The sequence below is a fragment of the Silurus meridionalis genome, chromosome 26 (genome assembly GCF_014805685.1).
Source record: "Silurus meridionalis isolate SWU-2019-XX chromosome 26, ASM1480568v1, whole genome shotgun sequence".
Classification (NCBI taxonomy): Eukaryota; Metazoa; Chordata; class Actinopteri; order Siluriformes; family Siluridae; genus Silurus; species Silurus meridionalis.
In genome coordinates this window covers 10383689-10399852 of record NC_060909.1, presented here as the reverse complement: position 1 = coordinate 10399852, position 16164 = coordinate 10383689, and the positions used below count along the sequence as shown (strand labels likewise).

General features: G+C 40.0%; 2 protein-coding genes across 2 annotated transcripts; one reads left to right on the top strand and one right to left on the bottom strand.

Annotated features, from left to right (window-relative positions):
* Nucleotides 1-4023: 4023 nt before the first annotated feature.
* On the bottom strand, nucleotides 4024-10522 carry cebpg (CCAAT enhancer binding protein gamma). The gene is made up of 3 exons (XM_046840869.1): nucleotides 10367-10522; nucleotides 8033-8269; nucleotides 4024-6776 (listed from the first exon to the last, which is right to left on the bottom strand). The coding sequence occupies exons 2-3, from the start codon at nucleotides 8150-8152 to the stop codon at nucleotides 6411-6413; spliced, it is 486 nt and encodes a 161-aa protein (XP_046696825.1). The 5' UTR covers nucleotides 8153-8269; nucleotides 10367-10522; the 3' UTR covers nucleotides 4024-6410.
* A 2310-nt stretch (nucleotides 10523-12832) lies between these two features.
* cebpa (CCAAT enhancer binding protein alpha) lies at nucleotides 12833-15336 on the top strand. The gene has a single exon (XM_046841082.1). The coding sequence runs from the start codon at nucleotides 13091-13093 to the stop codon at nucleotides 14009-14011; it is 921 nt and encodes a 306-aa protein (XP_046697038.1). The 5' UTR covers nucleotides 12833-13090; the 3' UTR covers nucleotides 14012-15336.
* The last annotated feature ends 828 nt before the right edge of the window (nucleotides 15337-16164 follow it).

Here is a 16164-nt window from a genome sequence, read left to right as displayed (position 1 = left end):
TTCACTATAATGCTGGACCCACAAAACAATGTAATTCATGCAGATTCTGCACTGTACATGCAGTCTGCATGGAGCCTTGACTTTATTTTTTACTTTGTGTTAATGTCTAAGTGTGAAAAGGAGAGGATGATAGAGAATTAAAGAGAGAGATACACAAAGCACATAGAGACAAAAAGAGGGAGTGAAGCATGTGAATGCGTAAGCTAGATAGTAAAAGATATGAGAAAAAGATGGAAACTGAGACAGAGTAAGATATACACATTGACAGAGTGCAAGAGACATAGTGAGGTAGGAAAAGAAACAGAAGAGACAGAAAAAAGTTACAGAGATTGAAAAAGACATGCAAAGAGGCATGAAAAAAAAAGCAAGACAGAGAAGAAGAGACAGACAGAGAAGCAGAAAGAAGGAGAAAGAAAGACAGAGAGAACAAACTGTAGTGCAAAGCTGTGTATGTATTTATACACCGACCAGGTATGACATTATAGCATTATGACTGGTGCGTGTATAACACTGATTGTATCTTTATAATGGCACCTGTTAGTGGGTGGGATTTATTAGGAAGCAAGTAAACATTTTGTCCTCAAAGTTGATGTGTTAGAAGCAGGAAAAATGGGCAAGCGTAAGGATTGGAGCGAATTTCACAAGGGCCAAACTGTGATGTCTAGACGACTGGGTCAGAGCATCTCAACAACTGCATCTCTTGTGGGATGTTTCTGGTCTGCAGTGGTCAGTATCTATCAAAAGTGGTCCAAGGAAGAAACATTGGTGAACATGATCATTGGGTTCTTTGATGCACGTGGGGAGTGAAGTCTGGCATGTGTGGTCTGATCCAACAGACGAGCTCCTGTAGCTTAAATTGCTGAAGAAGTTAATGCTGTTAAAGCTCTACAGGTCAGAACTGTTTTGGCAGCAAAAGGGGGACAAACACAATATTAGGTTAGGTGGTCATAATGTTATGCCTGGTCTCTCTCTCTCTCTCTCTCTCTCTCTCTCTCTCTCTCTCTCTCTTTATTATTAATAACAATTGTTGTGAACTTCACTAGTTAAATTTTTTTTAAACAATTTTGAATAAAATGCCTGCTTGGTTAAATAATATATAAAGTAATATTTTATATAAATAAAATATAACAAATCTAATTAATGCAATAAATTTTTTATTATTTTTATTTCATTGGCACAAATTGATTTAAATAAAATTAAATAAATGGAAAATTTTAATTCAGTATTTTACATATGTTTTGTGTGTTGTTGATGGAGAAGTATAGAGAAGGACAGAAGGAATTGCATTGTGTATTTGTAGATTTAAAGAAGGCGTACGACAGGGTGCCAAGAGAGGAGTTGTGGTGTATGTGAGGTAGTATGTGAGGGTGGTGCAGGACATGTATGAGGACAGTGTGACGGCAGTGAAGTGTGCAATAGGTACGACAGACTGGTTCAGGGTGAAGGTTGGACTGCATCAAGGATCGGCCCTGAGCCCTTTCCTGTTTGCAGTGGTGATGGACAGGTTGACAGACGAGGTCAGACAGGAGTCTCCCTGGACTATGATTTTTTCGGATGATATTGTGATTTGTGGTGAGAGTAGGGAGCAGGTTGAGAAGAGCCTGAAGAGGTGGAGGTATGCGATGGAGAGAAGGGGAATGAAACTCAGTAGGAGTAAGACAGAATACGTGTGTGTGAATGAGAGGGAGGGCAGTGGAGTGGTGCGGTTGCAGGGAGAAGAGCTGGAGAAGGTGGAGGAGTTCAGGTACCTGGGGTCAACAGTGCAAAGTAATGGAGAGTGTGTTAGAGAAGTGAAGAAAAGAGTGCAGGCAGGGTGGAGTGGGTGGAGAAGAGTGACAGGAGTGATTTGTGATAGTAGGGTATCTGCAAAAATGAAAGGAAAAGTTTATAGGACTGTGGTGAGACCTGCGATGTTGTATGGTTTAGAGACAGCGGCATTGAGTAAAAGACAGGAGGCAGAGCTGGAGGTAGCAGAGCTGAAGATGTTAAGGTTTTCGTTGGGAGTGACGAGGATGGATAAGATTAGAAATTAGTTTATTAGAGAGACAGCGCATGTAGGATGTTTTGGTGACAAGGTGAGGGAGGCGAGATTGAGATGGTTTGGACATGTGCAGAAGAGGGACATGAATTATATTGGTAGAAGAATGCTGAGGAAGGAGCCACCAGGTAGGAGGAAAAGAGAAGACCAAGGAGGAGGTTCATGGATGTGGTGAGGGAAGACATGCAGGTAGTTGGTGTAAAAGAGGCAGATGTAGAGGACAGGGTGGTATGGAGACGGATGATCCGCTGTGGCGACCCCTAATGGGAGCAGCCAAAAGAAGAAGAAGAAGACATATGTTTTGTGTGTGTGTGTTTAAATTGAATTTGAATAATCTACTTAACTGTTTTACTTATTTTAGCAGACTTTAAAAAATCTCTTCATTCCTTCTATCCTTCATCCATTCACTCCCTCAATATGTGGAATTGTCAGGATTTTGACCTTTTAAAAGAAATTCTAAGTTCTTAAATTCTAAAATTCTAATATTTTAAGATGCACATAAAACGCTAAAGAAGCTCTAGTGCTAGAGTTAGCCGCTACACACTTGCTGTTTTTTTTTATATATTTTTCATATATTTTGTGTGAGCACCATTTTTATCTAGCACTGCCTTAATACTCCTGGGCATGAAATTGCACATTTTGCTGCTGGGATCTTTTTCCATTCCTTGTTGGATAGTGATTGTAACACTCCCAGGTGTAACAATCACTTCCATGGTAACAGGTGTAGAAAATTAAGCACTTGGGCATGCAGGCAACTTCTACAAACATTTGTGAAAGAATGAGTCACTCTCAGGAGCTCAGTGAATTCCAGCGTGGTAACGTGATCAGATGACATTTGTGCAATAAGTCCAGTCGTGAAATTTCCTTACTGCTAAATATTCCACAGTCAACGGTTAGTGGTATTATAAGAAACTGGAGGTGACTGGGAACGACAGCAACTTAGTCATGAAGTGTTTTACCACGTAAACCACGTAAAATCACAGAGCAGATGCTGAGACACATAGTGCACACAGGTTGCCAACTTTCTGCAGAGTCAATAGATACAGAACTCCAAACCATGTGGCCTTCAGATTAGCTCAAGAACAGTGCGGAGAGCTTCATGGAATGAGTTTCCATGGTTGAGCAGCTGCTTCCAAGCCTTACATCACCAAGTGCAATGCAAAGCATGCAGTAGTGTAAAGCATGTCGCCACTGGACTCTAGAGCAGTGGAGTGGTAGCTCATTGGTTAAGGCACTGGGTTACTGTTTGGAAGGTCGGGCGTTCAAGCCCCTGTATCGCCAAGCTGCCACTCTTGGGCTCTTGAGCAAGGCCCTTAACCCTCTGTGCTCCAGGGTGCCCTTTTATCAGTGACCCCAGCTTCTGAGCAAGCTGGGATATGCAAAGAACGAATTTTTCTGTGCTGTAATGTATATGTGACAGATAAAGGCTATTCTATTCTACCTGTTCTCTGGAGTGACTAATCACGCTTCACTATCTGATGGACGAGTCTGAGTTTGGCAGTTGCCAGGATCTTGACAACCCTATCAAAGTAACTTGGTGTTAATGATTATTTAATAAAAGTAAAACTGGTTCATACCAGTGTGCAGAGTTATGAGATAAGCTCATGTACTGAAGTGAGCTTGTGCTCTCTCTGCATCGTTTTATTGGTCACAGAACGTTTAGTTGAATACACTGAAAGGCATGAGGACGTATGTAAAAGCTTCTCCTCTACACTGCTGCCATGACGTTATTCTTCACATGTGAAAGGTGTGAATGTGTTTATCTGTACAGCGACACTCTTAATACTGCCAATATTGACTGTAATGGTGGATGACGCAGAGCACGAGTACAAACTGTACAGGTAAACCGAGTAACTAATATTGTGCAGGCGTGGACGCCTTTGTGATCCCTCAAAAAAAAAAAATAAATAATAATTTAATTAAATACATTGTATATTGCACCTAAGAGGGGGGGAAATGAGATAAAGACACCACCACACACAGTGTTGACATTTTATAATCAATTTTAATTTACAATGCACAATAACCCAGTCTTATATAAAAAAAAGCAAGTTGGCCAGCAACGCTCATACTTCAGCAAAAATGCTGATCAAATATTTGAGGAACATAACATGGACAACATAATCGGTTCTTTTATTTATTTTTTTTCACACCGCTCCCATTTGAAAGCCTGATCTGATAACACGTTGTGCATTTTTTTTCCTGAACAGTGCTATAACCATGCATCATGCTTTTTTTTTTTTTCAAACCTTTTAAACCTAAAGATAGAAAATGACAAAAGATTACAAAAGAATCCAAGAAAAGATGCTTAAGTTTTTACTATCCCATAATTCACCTTGTCTACTTGTGGTTTTTTTTTTCATTCCTTTTCTTTTAAACAGGTGTACAAATACACTAAAGGCTCTTTAGTGGCGTAGCCTGAGGTACAAAAAGTCAGTGTAGAAATGCTATAAAGATTTTTGGCTGTCAGAATTCAAGAAAACAAAAGGAAATCAGCAATAATTTTTTTTTTGTTTTTGTTAAATGACTAGTTTTTAATCACTGCATGCTTCTGTAGTTTTTCAGAAGCCAAATCAATGAGTCAGCAAGAATCCACCCTTGGAGTCTAAGCCTTCACTATGTACCGAGACAAACACACAAACACACATCAGACGGAAACGTAGACAGACCGGACCATGGGGTGCTACGATGATGAAATCATCGCAGCATCCGTCTCATCTCTCCCTCCCAAACTCCCTTGCTCTCTGTGTCTGTCTATGCCTGTGATAGTTTTGTAAGAAGAGTTTGAGGCTCAAGTGCAATTTAACGGCTTTTCTTAACGCCAGCACTGTCTGCTGCTGGGACTGATGCAACACGCTTGGCATGCTCAGGCCGTCCACGCTGTCTGGTTCTTCTGTCCCAGGACAGGAGCACTCGCTATGTATGAGCTCCATTTCTCCAGAAAACCGAATGAATAAAAAGGTTCTTGTTCTTTGGGACAACTTGAGAGATCGCTTCCAACAACAAAAAAAAGTCAAACATTATTTACATCTGAATGTAATGTAATTTAAGGGTGGACAAATCATACATTATCTATCATCTAGCTCTGTGTGTGTTTTGGTTGCCTAGAACCCTAACTGACAGCAGTAATATAATAATGTTGAGATAGCTTTTAAATTAAGTGCACAGAAAATGCAAGGAAGTCAAGGAAGTCAGGTAACGTTTTAGGCATGAGATGCGAAGTCTTATTCTCTCAAATCGTGTAAAATAATATTAGAGTCTGTGTAACAACTTCATTTTTCATGTGTAGTAAGCAAGATAAATACACGACATGTATTCTATAGCTATGTACTGATCTTTATTTTGCGTCATTTGATTTGACACTGTTATCTGTAGCAAATTAGAGGTTCTACTGACAACCAGATCGTGTCTCTGCTTGCTTAGCTGCGGAACAAAGAAGCATCACAGACTACATTCAACCATAACTAAATTAAGCCAAATTAAGTTTCATGTTAAAGGTATAGTGTTTATTTATGAATCATCCTGGGCCATCGATTTGTCCACCCTGTCCATTTTTTATATCATCAGAGCTAAATGTCATCCGAATTTACACAACCATCTTATTTCAAGGATCGTGACTGTCAATCACTGCCAAATTCTGTTTTAGGAACATCTTTTAAGTTAAACAAAATGCACATTCAACAAAGATATCATACAAGAAAACATTGGGCTACAAGGAAGAGGTGGTCGGCTGAAAACAGCCTTTACACATAATTTAAATCTATCTGTTTCCTGGAAGGTGCTTCTTTTGTCTCTTGCTGCCATCTCTTTTCTTTGCTGTTGCCTTGTGGGATAGAAACGATTTGCCTGAACATGTCCGGAGCATTTCTTATGAATCTGATGAGCTGCCACAAACCTGCGGCAAAGCTTTCGGCAAAAAAAAAAACTGCATCAAAAACAACAACAAATCTCGCCTTACTGACTCGCTGTAGCTTTAAAATGGGTGGGGGGGAATCCAACCCTACGGCATTCCTAAGCTTCGCTAATGCTTTTCCGCATTCATTTCCACGCTTATTTACAAAACAATATCTGAGTGTAGGAACAAATATGAGAGGGATCACGTACAACCCATGAGCTGAAAGAAAAATACCTGATTCCAATTCAAATCCAAATCGTGCAGCGCCCCTGATGTTTCAGTTTGGGAAATAAAGTTTTTTCTACCAATTTTAAAGTCCAGGGTTTTATAGTATTTTAATCTAATGCCTAAGGGAAAGCTTTGTTCTTCTGAAATGCAAATGGCCTAAAAAACATTAGGAAACTTTTCATTTCCCTTAGAAAAGGTTAAACAAGATATTATAGTACAGAGATGCCGCCCTTAACGACTGACTTAATCTCACTGGCTGTTGTTGGTGTTACAGAGGTCTCCAGGGGTGACGGTTGCTGCGGTATTAGGCTGCACGTTATCGGCCAGGTTGTGTGCGTGCTCCAGGAACAGGTCTTTGAGCACACTGAGCTCTTTGCTGAGTAGCTTGATCTTGGCCTCCAATCTTTCATTCTCCTCTTTCAGCTCGTTGACACGTTGCTGCGTATCCTGCGCCTTCTGCTTGCTGCGCATACGGCTCTTCTTTACAGCCAGGTTGTTGCGCTCACGCCGCTGCCTGTACTCATCACTCTCCTTATCTAGTATCGTCTTCTTCATCTTGCTGGATGGCGTGGCTTTGCCACCTCCTCCGGCGTTAACTGGGACAAGTTGAGGAACCTGAAAGAAAGAGAGAGGAGCTATCAAAACCTTGTGTTCTAAGTTTGTGTTACTTAAATTAGTATTGAAGATACACTGATTTAATCAGTCACACAACAGTCATCTTTTATTTACACTTAGACCAGCATGCAGGTAGAGAGACTTACTGAATCCATTTCCTAAAAATGTTGTTAATATTGATAATGGTCAAACTGTGTTTAGAAAATTTAATTCAGAATAATACTCATTTGTATGAGCGTTAGATAAAAATGCCAACTAATACTGTCCACCATGGGGAAACAGGAACAAACATTGAGTCTTAGTGTATAATGTGTTAGGGAGGAAACGGGAAATCCTGAGGAAAACCTATGCGGACATATGAGAAGAAATAAAGCTCTTTACAGACTCAAACCCGAGCTCAGGGCTGAACTGAGAATGGTGCTACTTGCTGCACCAATGTGTTTTTCCACTAACTTTTTGTGCGCACACTAATTTATACTAGTTTTCAAATCGAGCATAAATAAAGTGTGTGTAAGAGAGTATATAACTGCTGTGATGTGACACAGTATGTGCTCCCTGGACTGGATTCTTGAAAGTGCTTACTGACCACCAATCAGTTCAACTGAACCGACAGTACACTATAAATTGGTTATGTAACACTGCACATAGTGGGTATGTGCATAGGGGATTTATGTGTTAGGCAGGACAGGACAAAAAAAACAAAAAAAAAAAAAACAACTAATAAATAAATGATATAATAAATGGTTTGTGGATGGTGTGTGATTATGTGGATAAATATTATAAATAAATGTTAACAAAAACAAATTATTCATGCTCATTCATATTTTACTTATTATAGGCATGTTAAAATTATAATTCCCTGAAATAAAAAAAATTATAATTTACTTGCAATCAAAAGCAATAAAGAATATAATGTATTTAAATGGACATAAAACGACACAAAGACATCTAAAAGGTAAACTTATGTTAAAACAACAACATAAAAATACACACTGTTGTTTGTGTGGTGGTTAACAAGTGAATTTAATATATGAGAAAGCATGTGTGTGTGTATGTGCGCGCGTGTGTGTGTGTGTGTGTGTGTTTTGTGGAATTAATGAGACAGCATGCACATATACATACACACATATATATATATATATATATATATATATATATATATATATATATATATTTATATTTATATTTATATATTATATATATAAATTGATTACAAAATTATGTCAGTCTGTGCAGGTGTGTGTGTTTGTGTGTACCTGCTGTAGTCCTGCTGTAGTTCCTGCAGAGTTTCCGACGCTGCAATGAGCCTGGCTCTGTATGACGCTCACTCCGTTCTGATCTGTGTTGGTTAACTTCTGCTGCGGCTGCTTGCTCATTTGGATCCACTGCCTCTATCTTGCGCTTAAGTCTGCACCTTCGCCTGCTGCGGGATGGTGCTGAATGCTGTCGAAAATGCTGGTTGCTACCAGTTGCGACTGCGCGCTTGTATGGTCCTGCGTGAAGAGAAAAACAGAAAGAACTGTCATCGGAGCATCATCGCACACAGTGTTGCCAGGTCTGCTGGATTTCTGCAGGAGCTACTTTGAACTACTGTCAATTTCATATACTTTATAATCCATTTATTTCTGTTCACAGCTTAGGTGCTCTGCTGACATTTGAATCACTCTATCTATCTATACACACATACATACATACACACACAAACAAACTCATAGTATAATATTACAGTGACACTAGTATTGCAAACCACTGCCTTCAACATGAAACAATTAATAAAGCTGCAATTAAATTTATTATGATGCCACTGAATCTGCTTTTATACAACAGCAGGCCAACATTAACTCACAAAGAAAAATGACAAAGAAAAATATTTTTTAAATAATTCAGACGTTTAATCATAGTTCAATAACCTTGTTAGATGATTAGATAATTAGACACCAGATTAATATATGACTTTTAACAATATACCTGCGATTTGTACAAGACTTTGGGTTTGCACGTTGCTTTGTAACTTTGCCACTAGAGTTAGTACTTTTGGATGTCTTTGACAACTCTAGCACCTTGAAGAGTAGATCTTCGCAAATATCCTGCATTCCACATACAGCTCACATCTCAGCTGCTGGAAATACAATCTTATAAATCACTGATCAATGTTCACAAATTACAATCTCCTCTAGTTCCAATGAACATCACTCATCACTGTTTTAAATGACCAATCACCACTATCAGCCACAATCACAATTTTCTAATCACTGATCCACTATTCCTCCCATTAACTATTAAAGAAAAAGAGTAATACAAGAAAGCAAAGTTTCTGCTCCATTGTGGATTCCAAAACCTCTGGATTTAATGAAGTGACCATTAAAGCTTTTATAACTGGTCTTATCTGCCTGTGCATTTTTGCTCTTGTGGCTGTTGTATTAAATTTGCACTTATTTCCAAAAATAAAAATGAAGGTAAAAGAAAACCCTCATCACACACACATCTCATGAGTGGTGCCAGTTTCTGAGTTGACGTTAACGGCTCGTTTAATGCCGAGTCATGGACACGCAGGAGACCAACAATATACCACGCTGTAATGTGTAATGCAGCAGCAGCAGCACATCCACCACCACTCTCACTGCGCGTGAACCCTCTCGGTACAGCGCGTTGCTCTCCGGTTGCATCATCACCATCATCATCACAATCAGCGCTCGCGCTCCCGCCCATGGGGGTGTGCGCGCGTGCACATATATTATTGTGTGTGTGTGTATATATATATATATATATATATATATATATATATATATATATATATATATATATGTGTGTGTGTGTGTGTGTGTGTGTGTGTGTGTGTGTGTGAGTGCCACGGAACAGAAAGCTATCCCCTTTCAGCCCGCGTGCACATGAGATTTAATATTTTATTTATTAAAACTATTATTTTTTTCTTAATCCGAAATGAGTAATATGGTAATTGTGTCGTGTCGGGTAGTTTATTTATTTAATTTGCATATTTAAAATAATAAAAATAAATAAAAATACGAGGGTATCTACAAAGCCACGCTAACACGCTTACATCAGTTACCCGAGTATTGCTTCATACGTAATTGAACTGGAATGACGGGGAATACCGCTAGCTAAGCACTTAGCTAGCTAGTCTTGCTAAGCTAGCCTTGATAAAACTTCAGACAAAACCAATTTATTAAAAAACAATACAATAAAAACATAAAAATAAAACGCGTGGTGAAACTTTCCAACCTTATATACCGGTGACGGCGTCGGTGACGTCACCCTGCTACATACAAACACCTATATACACATTTACACACATTCCAGGCTAACTTATCCTCCATTACTGTGATAGAGATCAAAAAATGTTCCATATACAACCCGAGACTGTTTAATGAGACGTCTAAACTGTGTTCATATCAACCGTAAGAGCGTTAAAATGTCAAAGAATAGAGATAAAATACCAAAACCGAAACCTGTTTTGCAAATCAGGTGCTAGTGAAGAAGTTAGCCGGCTAGCACACAGACGAGAGAAGGGAACGGAAGCTTTCACAAGCAGAAAAAAACTCCTTTATATTATATAGAAAATCTCTCCTCACCGTATCAAGGTTACAACCCTGTCGGTTCTCCGGACATACACCGAATTAACAGGTTATTTTCCTCCGAAAAGGACGGAAGCACAGGACGAGCTGTTATTGTTTGGTTTCCACTGAAGCCGTGTCGGCCAGCCTGGATTGCGAAATCGTTTTTTTTTTTCTTTTTTACCTTATGACCATGTAGGGAAATCTGTCCGCTCAGCCAATCAGAAATGAGTATCTAAGAGAATGACGACATGCCGCGCATGATGGACAGCCAGTTGAACCAATCACATGACGGATTGCACTTCAAGGGCGGGGTTTTCTTTATGTAACAGGAGCAAGCCATTAGATCATAGGATGCAAAGGCCTGAGCTGGAGGAGTCCGAGAAAGTGTTCTTGTTTTAGAAAGTTAAAGGTGTGAAAGAAATAGGTTAGAGATATACACAAAATATTTAGTGTCTGCACTAAATTGGTCTACTGGTTGTAATCATTATAAGTTGTGCAATTGGATCATGCAGTAATACTTAAAAAGGTTTTGTTTCAAGTCAGGTTCAGAAATAAAACTACATTTGCAGCTTTTTTCTTTTAACACATACACACACACACACACACACACACACACACACACACACACAAGAAGTCATACCAGGTAAGGCCTCAACCGAGAACACAAACATTTCAAAATGTGTATTTTCGATCCAACTCTACGAGTTCAGGGTTACAGAATAAGATTAAAATGATGAACTCTGACCAAAATATAACGCAACGTATTCAGTTTCATGCCAGGAAATTATGAAAGTCTTATAATTAATATTAATAAACTAATGACCTTGTCTATTTCGCTTACAATGCGAATAACGCATCTTTCTCACATGATTGCACCTAAGTACAACACTGGCATGGTGTGCTGGATTTCTGTTTATAAGGCTTCGTTCTGTTGTCCACATGTGTGTTATAACTGCCCCATCAGTGCATTCAGTGCATAACATCTATTCATACATTTGGTTATAAAAGATAAAAAAAAGAACAAAAAAACGATGTGTTCTATAAACATTAGACTACGAAATGAATAAAAGTCTAGCAAATGATTATAAGACGTATTAGTTATTTATTTGATCATTTAATTATTAAGAATTGCTGTCAAAGCAGCCTATGAGGGTCTTTCGCATCAAAATGTAGTCAAAGTTGTCCTCTGGGGTGTTTTAATTTGAGAAATGTTCTGAGATCCAAATATTTCCAATGCACCGTTGTCCAAGCATGTGTGGGCACGCGCGAGTGTTTTCAGTTTTCTTGTTTTTTTTTTTTTTTTCATTCTTCCTATGTTTAAAAAGGTATTACTTTATAAACCAAAGGCTACATTATAGTATTTTTTTTTAAACGCACCGATCACTTATAATAAAATTCAGTTTAAAGTACGTGGTATTGACAAATGTAAAGGAGAATTAAACTTGTGCGCGTGTTGCGCAGTTCTGGCTCTGCGCGTTTCTCGCTCCGTGCCAAGCGCGCGCTGGGACAATAGAGGGAGCTGCGCACGCGCTGATCGGCGCAGAAGCGAGCGTGCCAGGGGCAGTTTCTGGTGCGTTTTGTCACGTTGTTGTGTTCTGTCCAACCACCGGCGCGTTGAGACTGGAGATAGAGTTTGGAGTTTAGGTGTCTGGGGTGAAAAACGAAGATGAACAAGAGAGAAAAACAGCTCACAGTGTGCGCCAGACTTAATGGCGTCAAATAGTAGCGTGGGTCGCGACCTAAAGCTTTTAATTCACGTGCATGCGAATAAACCATTGCTATGATTATAATTCTTTATCATTTAAATATGCTTTATTATATGCACCACTATATTTAATTGTAAGTCAAACCAATTCTTGTTTTCTGTGAGTCCAAGTATCTATTTCATTCAATCAAACCAACTTAATACTGATGCATTTATGACACAGGCTCTCTTACTAATTCTATAGTTGTCCTTTGTCCTTTATGTCTATTTCCAAAACAAAAACAACCCCATTATAATGATACAAAACGTACAGTTATCCAAACGCATCCTTGAATCGTTGTTTTACTTTTTGCACATTATGACACAGAAGTGGTAAAAGAAAAAATAGTGAACGCACACTGTGCTATGATTTTTATATAAATCAAAATAAAAGAATCATTCAGTGATTTACATTAAAAGTGATAATAATAATAACGAGATTAGTTTAGTGAAATCTGAAAGAAAGGCAAAATAAATAAAGCATAAGATAAGGTTATAGCCTGTATAAATGACAAAATGATGGATCACTTTTAAAAATAATAATCATTTCTAATTTTGCACGATCATCTTTATCAGGTTATTATGTTAATAACTATGTTTTGTGTGTGAAATAACGCTGGAGCGCTTCGTGCGCTCAGGGCGGTCAGAAACTTGTCTGAACGGCGCATTAGGACCCGGGGCGCGCCCGCCCAGAGCCACTTCTCTCTATATAAGACTGTCAGAGCAGCTGTGAGCGACAGATGTGAGGTCAAACACACATAAGGACTGTGAGGGACGTCTCGAGTCTTCTGAACCTTTCCTATTCTCGGGCTTCGCTTTCCAGGCACAGCAGAAGCCGCTTGGCTGCGGTCACACCAGCAAGTTTTTTTTGTCTGCTAGTTAACTTTTGTTTAGCTATTTCTTTTTATTTTTCTCTTTAAAGTTTACCCCTGGGTAGTGTAAGCAAGCTGGATTCCCGGAGCCCTTCACCATGTCAGGGGGGTTTTAGGTACTCCATGGAGCAAGCAAACCTGTACGAGGCAGCCCCTCGGCACCTGGTGACAAACCTCGCCCAGAGCACGCAGAACACCTACGGGTACAAGGACGACCTGAGCGCGATCTGCGAGAACGAGAGCTCCATTGATATCAGCGCGTACATCGACCCAGGCGCGTTCAACGACGAGTTCCTGGCCGACCTGTTCCACAGCAGCGGCGCGCGACACGACAAGCTCAAGCTGGCGAACGGCTGCGACTACGAGTACGGCCACGGCCTGGGGATCTCCGGCGCGCCCGCGCCACAGCACTCGTACGGCTGCGCGGTGACGAACTATGGCAACTCGTCCAAGCTCGAGCCGGTGTACGAGTCGCACGAGGCGCGCATGAGGTCCTTGGCGATCAAGCAAGAGCCGCGCGAGGACGGCGATCTCGGAGAGGTCGGGCACGCGCCACAGTCCGGCGCCTACCATCACCACCACAACCACCACGGGCACCACCCGCACCTGCCGCACCTGCAGTACCAGATCGCGCACTGCGCTCAGACCGCCGTGCACCTGCAGCCGGGCCATCCGACACCTCCACCCACCCCGGTGCCAAGCCCTCACCACCAGCACCATCACCAGCCCCAGGGCGCCCTCGCTGTCAAAATGATGCGCAGCAGCGACTCGGGCGACAGACCGAAATCTAAAAAGCACGTCGACAAGAACAGCAGCGAGTACCGGCTGCGGCGCGAGCGCAACAACGTTGCCGTGCGCAAAAGCCGCGACAAGGCCAAGATGCGCAACGCCGAGACGCAGCAGAAAGTGATCGAGCTCTCGGCGGACAACGACAGACTGCGCAAACGCGTCGAGCACCTCACGCGCGAGCTCGAGACGTTGCGGGGCATCTTCCGGCAACTGCCCGACGGCTCGTACGTCAAAGCCATGGGTGGCTGCGCCTAACAAAACTCTTGCTATTCTTTATTATTATTTGTTGTTGTTTTTATTTTTCATATTGTTTCCTGAAGTCGTGCTATTCCTATAGCGTCCGCTGGATATGTACTAGATGTCAAAGATCATAATTACTGAAACTGTTTCGATACAGAAGCCAGGCAGCTGCCGTCTCCACGTGCCTTTTTTGTACCCCTAAAAAAACATAAACTCGATAAGCTCCTCTTTGGACTTCCGTCCTCCATGTCTGCGCGCAGCTCCTGTAGGGCATGACTTCACATCAGCAGCAGCTGTATTCAAAAGTGTAGAAAAAAAACAGGTACCAACTTTATTTAGGGCCTAAATGTTTTGATAATGTGCGCCCTCTTGAACTTTACTGCACAATGCTTCTCCAAAAGCGTAACAAAAAAGCGCACTGACAGAAAAAAAAAACCCTGCTATTAATATTTCATGTTTAAGTTGTGATGTTGTATGTTGGAATTTGTCTACGAATGGACTGAAAACGACATGCCAAAGCAAAGGACTGGAGAACAACAGGCTACATTCCAAACCGCCTACTACATACCATGCCAAAAAAACATGTGCATAACTGATCATTTGCTTACTATTTAGTAGAGTGTTTATATTGTGCGGTTTGGGAAGTAGCCAAATCATCAGACTCTGGTGTCTGCCCTTCAGCTCATATGCACTATGAGTCGTGAGACTGTACGACCCGAGGAAGCACATTTTTATTGGTCTGAAAAATTTTGCCATAGGCTCGGGTACTGATTTGGAGGGCGCGTGCGTGCGTATATGTATGTATGTGTGTGCTTGTGAGTACGTGTGTGTGTGTGTGTGTGTGTGTGTGAATTTGCGAGGACGTTTTTTTTACAGTCCAAAACTTTGTATTTATGCAGCAGAATTAAGATGAAATGTGAAAAAAAGGTGCCTCTATGCAATGGCTGTTCCGCAGCGTGCTGTGTAGCCTATATATTTTTTATTTTTAGTTTTGTTTTTGTGTAGGATCTCAGTGCCTTTTTAGTCTCCAATATCATCATCGTCATCATCATCGTCGTCATCATCATCATCATCATCATCATCATCATCATTACTTGGAGACAATTTTTGAACTTTCCACTTTAAATAAACATAATAAGTATAGGCCACAGCAAGGAAAAAAAAGCACTTTTTTCATGTCTAAAAAAAGAAACAATATACAACAGCCACCACATTGCAAATGTTATATGAATGTTTGTTATTGAAATACGTTCCAAATGTAAAACCAACATTATATATAAATATATATACACGCCAAAAAATTACAAATTATAATAAAAGAACATGGTGTTACATAAAAACCTGTGTGTTGATATCGTACATTAACTTGAGTTTTTCTTGGATTTTAAGTCTTTCAAGGTTGTAGCGCATTTATTAGTAGGCAGTTTCCTTACCGGTAGATGGTGCTATTAAGTCACGTGCTCTGAATAAACACTGAATTAAAAGAGTGGGAGATGAATTATCAATCCCTGGGAAGTCATTCACCTGATTTAACCTATTTAGTATATAAACACCTTCTGAGCCTGATAAAACGTGTTAGTGCATGGCTAAGAAAATATGACTGAATATAAAAATGCATTTCATTTATACGCCATATTTCTCTTTTACAATACATCACATCCTCGACAGTTAAATTACCTTGAATTTATTTACAATAGATTCCACCAGCTAAATATCAATGGTGGATGAAATACATAATTCCTGTACTTTAGTATAAATCTCATGCTTAAGTATTACTCCAGTAAAATAACTTGTTTTATACTCCTAAAGGAGTAAAATTACAAGTGTGGTTGCTTTTGAATAGACTTAAGTATCAAAATTAATTATCTGTAGGAACTTTTTTCTTCAAAAATATTTTTGCATTTACATTTTTCATTCTCCTGCGCATGCAATGGCAAACATTGAGACCCGTACATCAGACACCCTCAATCCAGAATATCAAAACTTCAAGTCAACAAACACACTGATTATTTATTTCACTAGACTAAATAACCATAGGTAACTGAATGATCAAAAGTGATCAAAAGTCTTTCTAGTTCCTGGTAAATTTTTAAACACTTTATCAATTCAATTCATTTTTATTTGTATAGCGCTTTTAACAATGGACATTGTCTCAAAGCAGCTTCACA

Excerpts from the sequence above, each read along its gene's own strand:
- cebpg (XM_046840869.1), bottom strand. The coding sequence starts at position 8,152 with ATGAGCAAGCAGCCGCAGCAGAAGTTAACCAACACAGATCAGAACGGA. Across the intron at positions 6,777-8,032 it reads CTACAGCAGGACTACAGCAG|GTTCCTCAACTTGTCCCAGT; the intron begins GTACACACAAAC and ends TCTTTCTTTCAG.
- cebpa (XM_046841082.1), top strand. The coding sequence starts at position 13,091 with ATGGAGCAAGCAAACCTGTACGAGGCAGCCCCTCGGCACCTGGTGACA.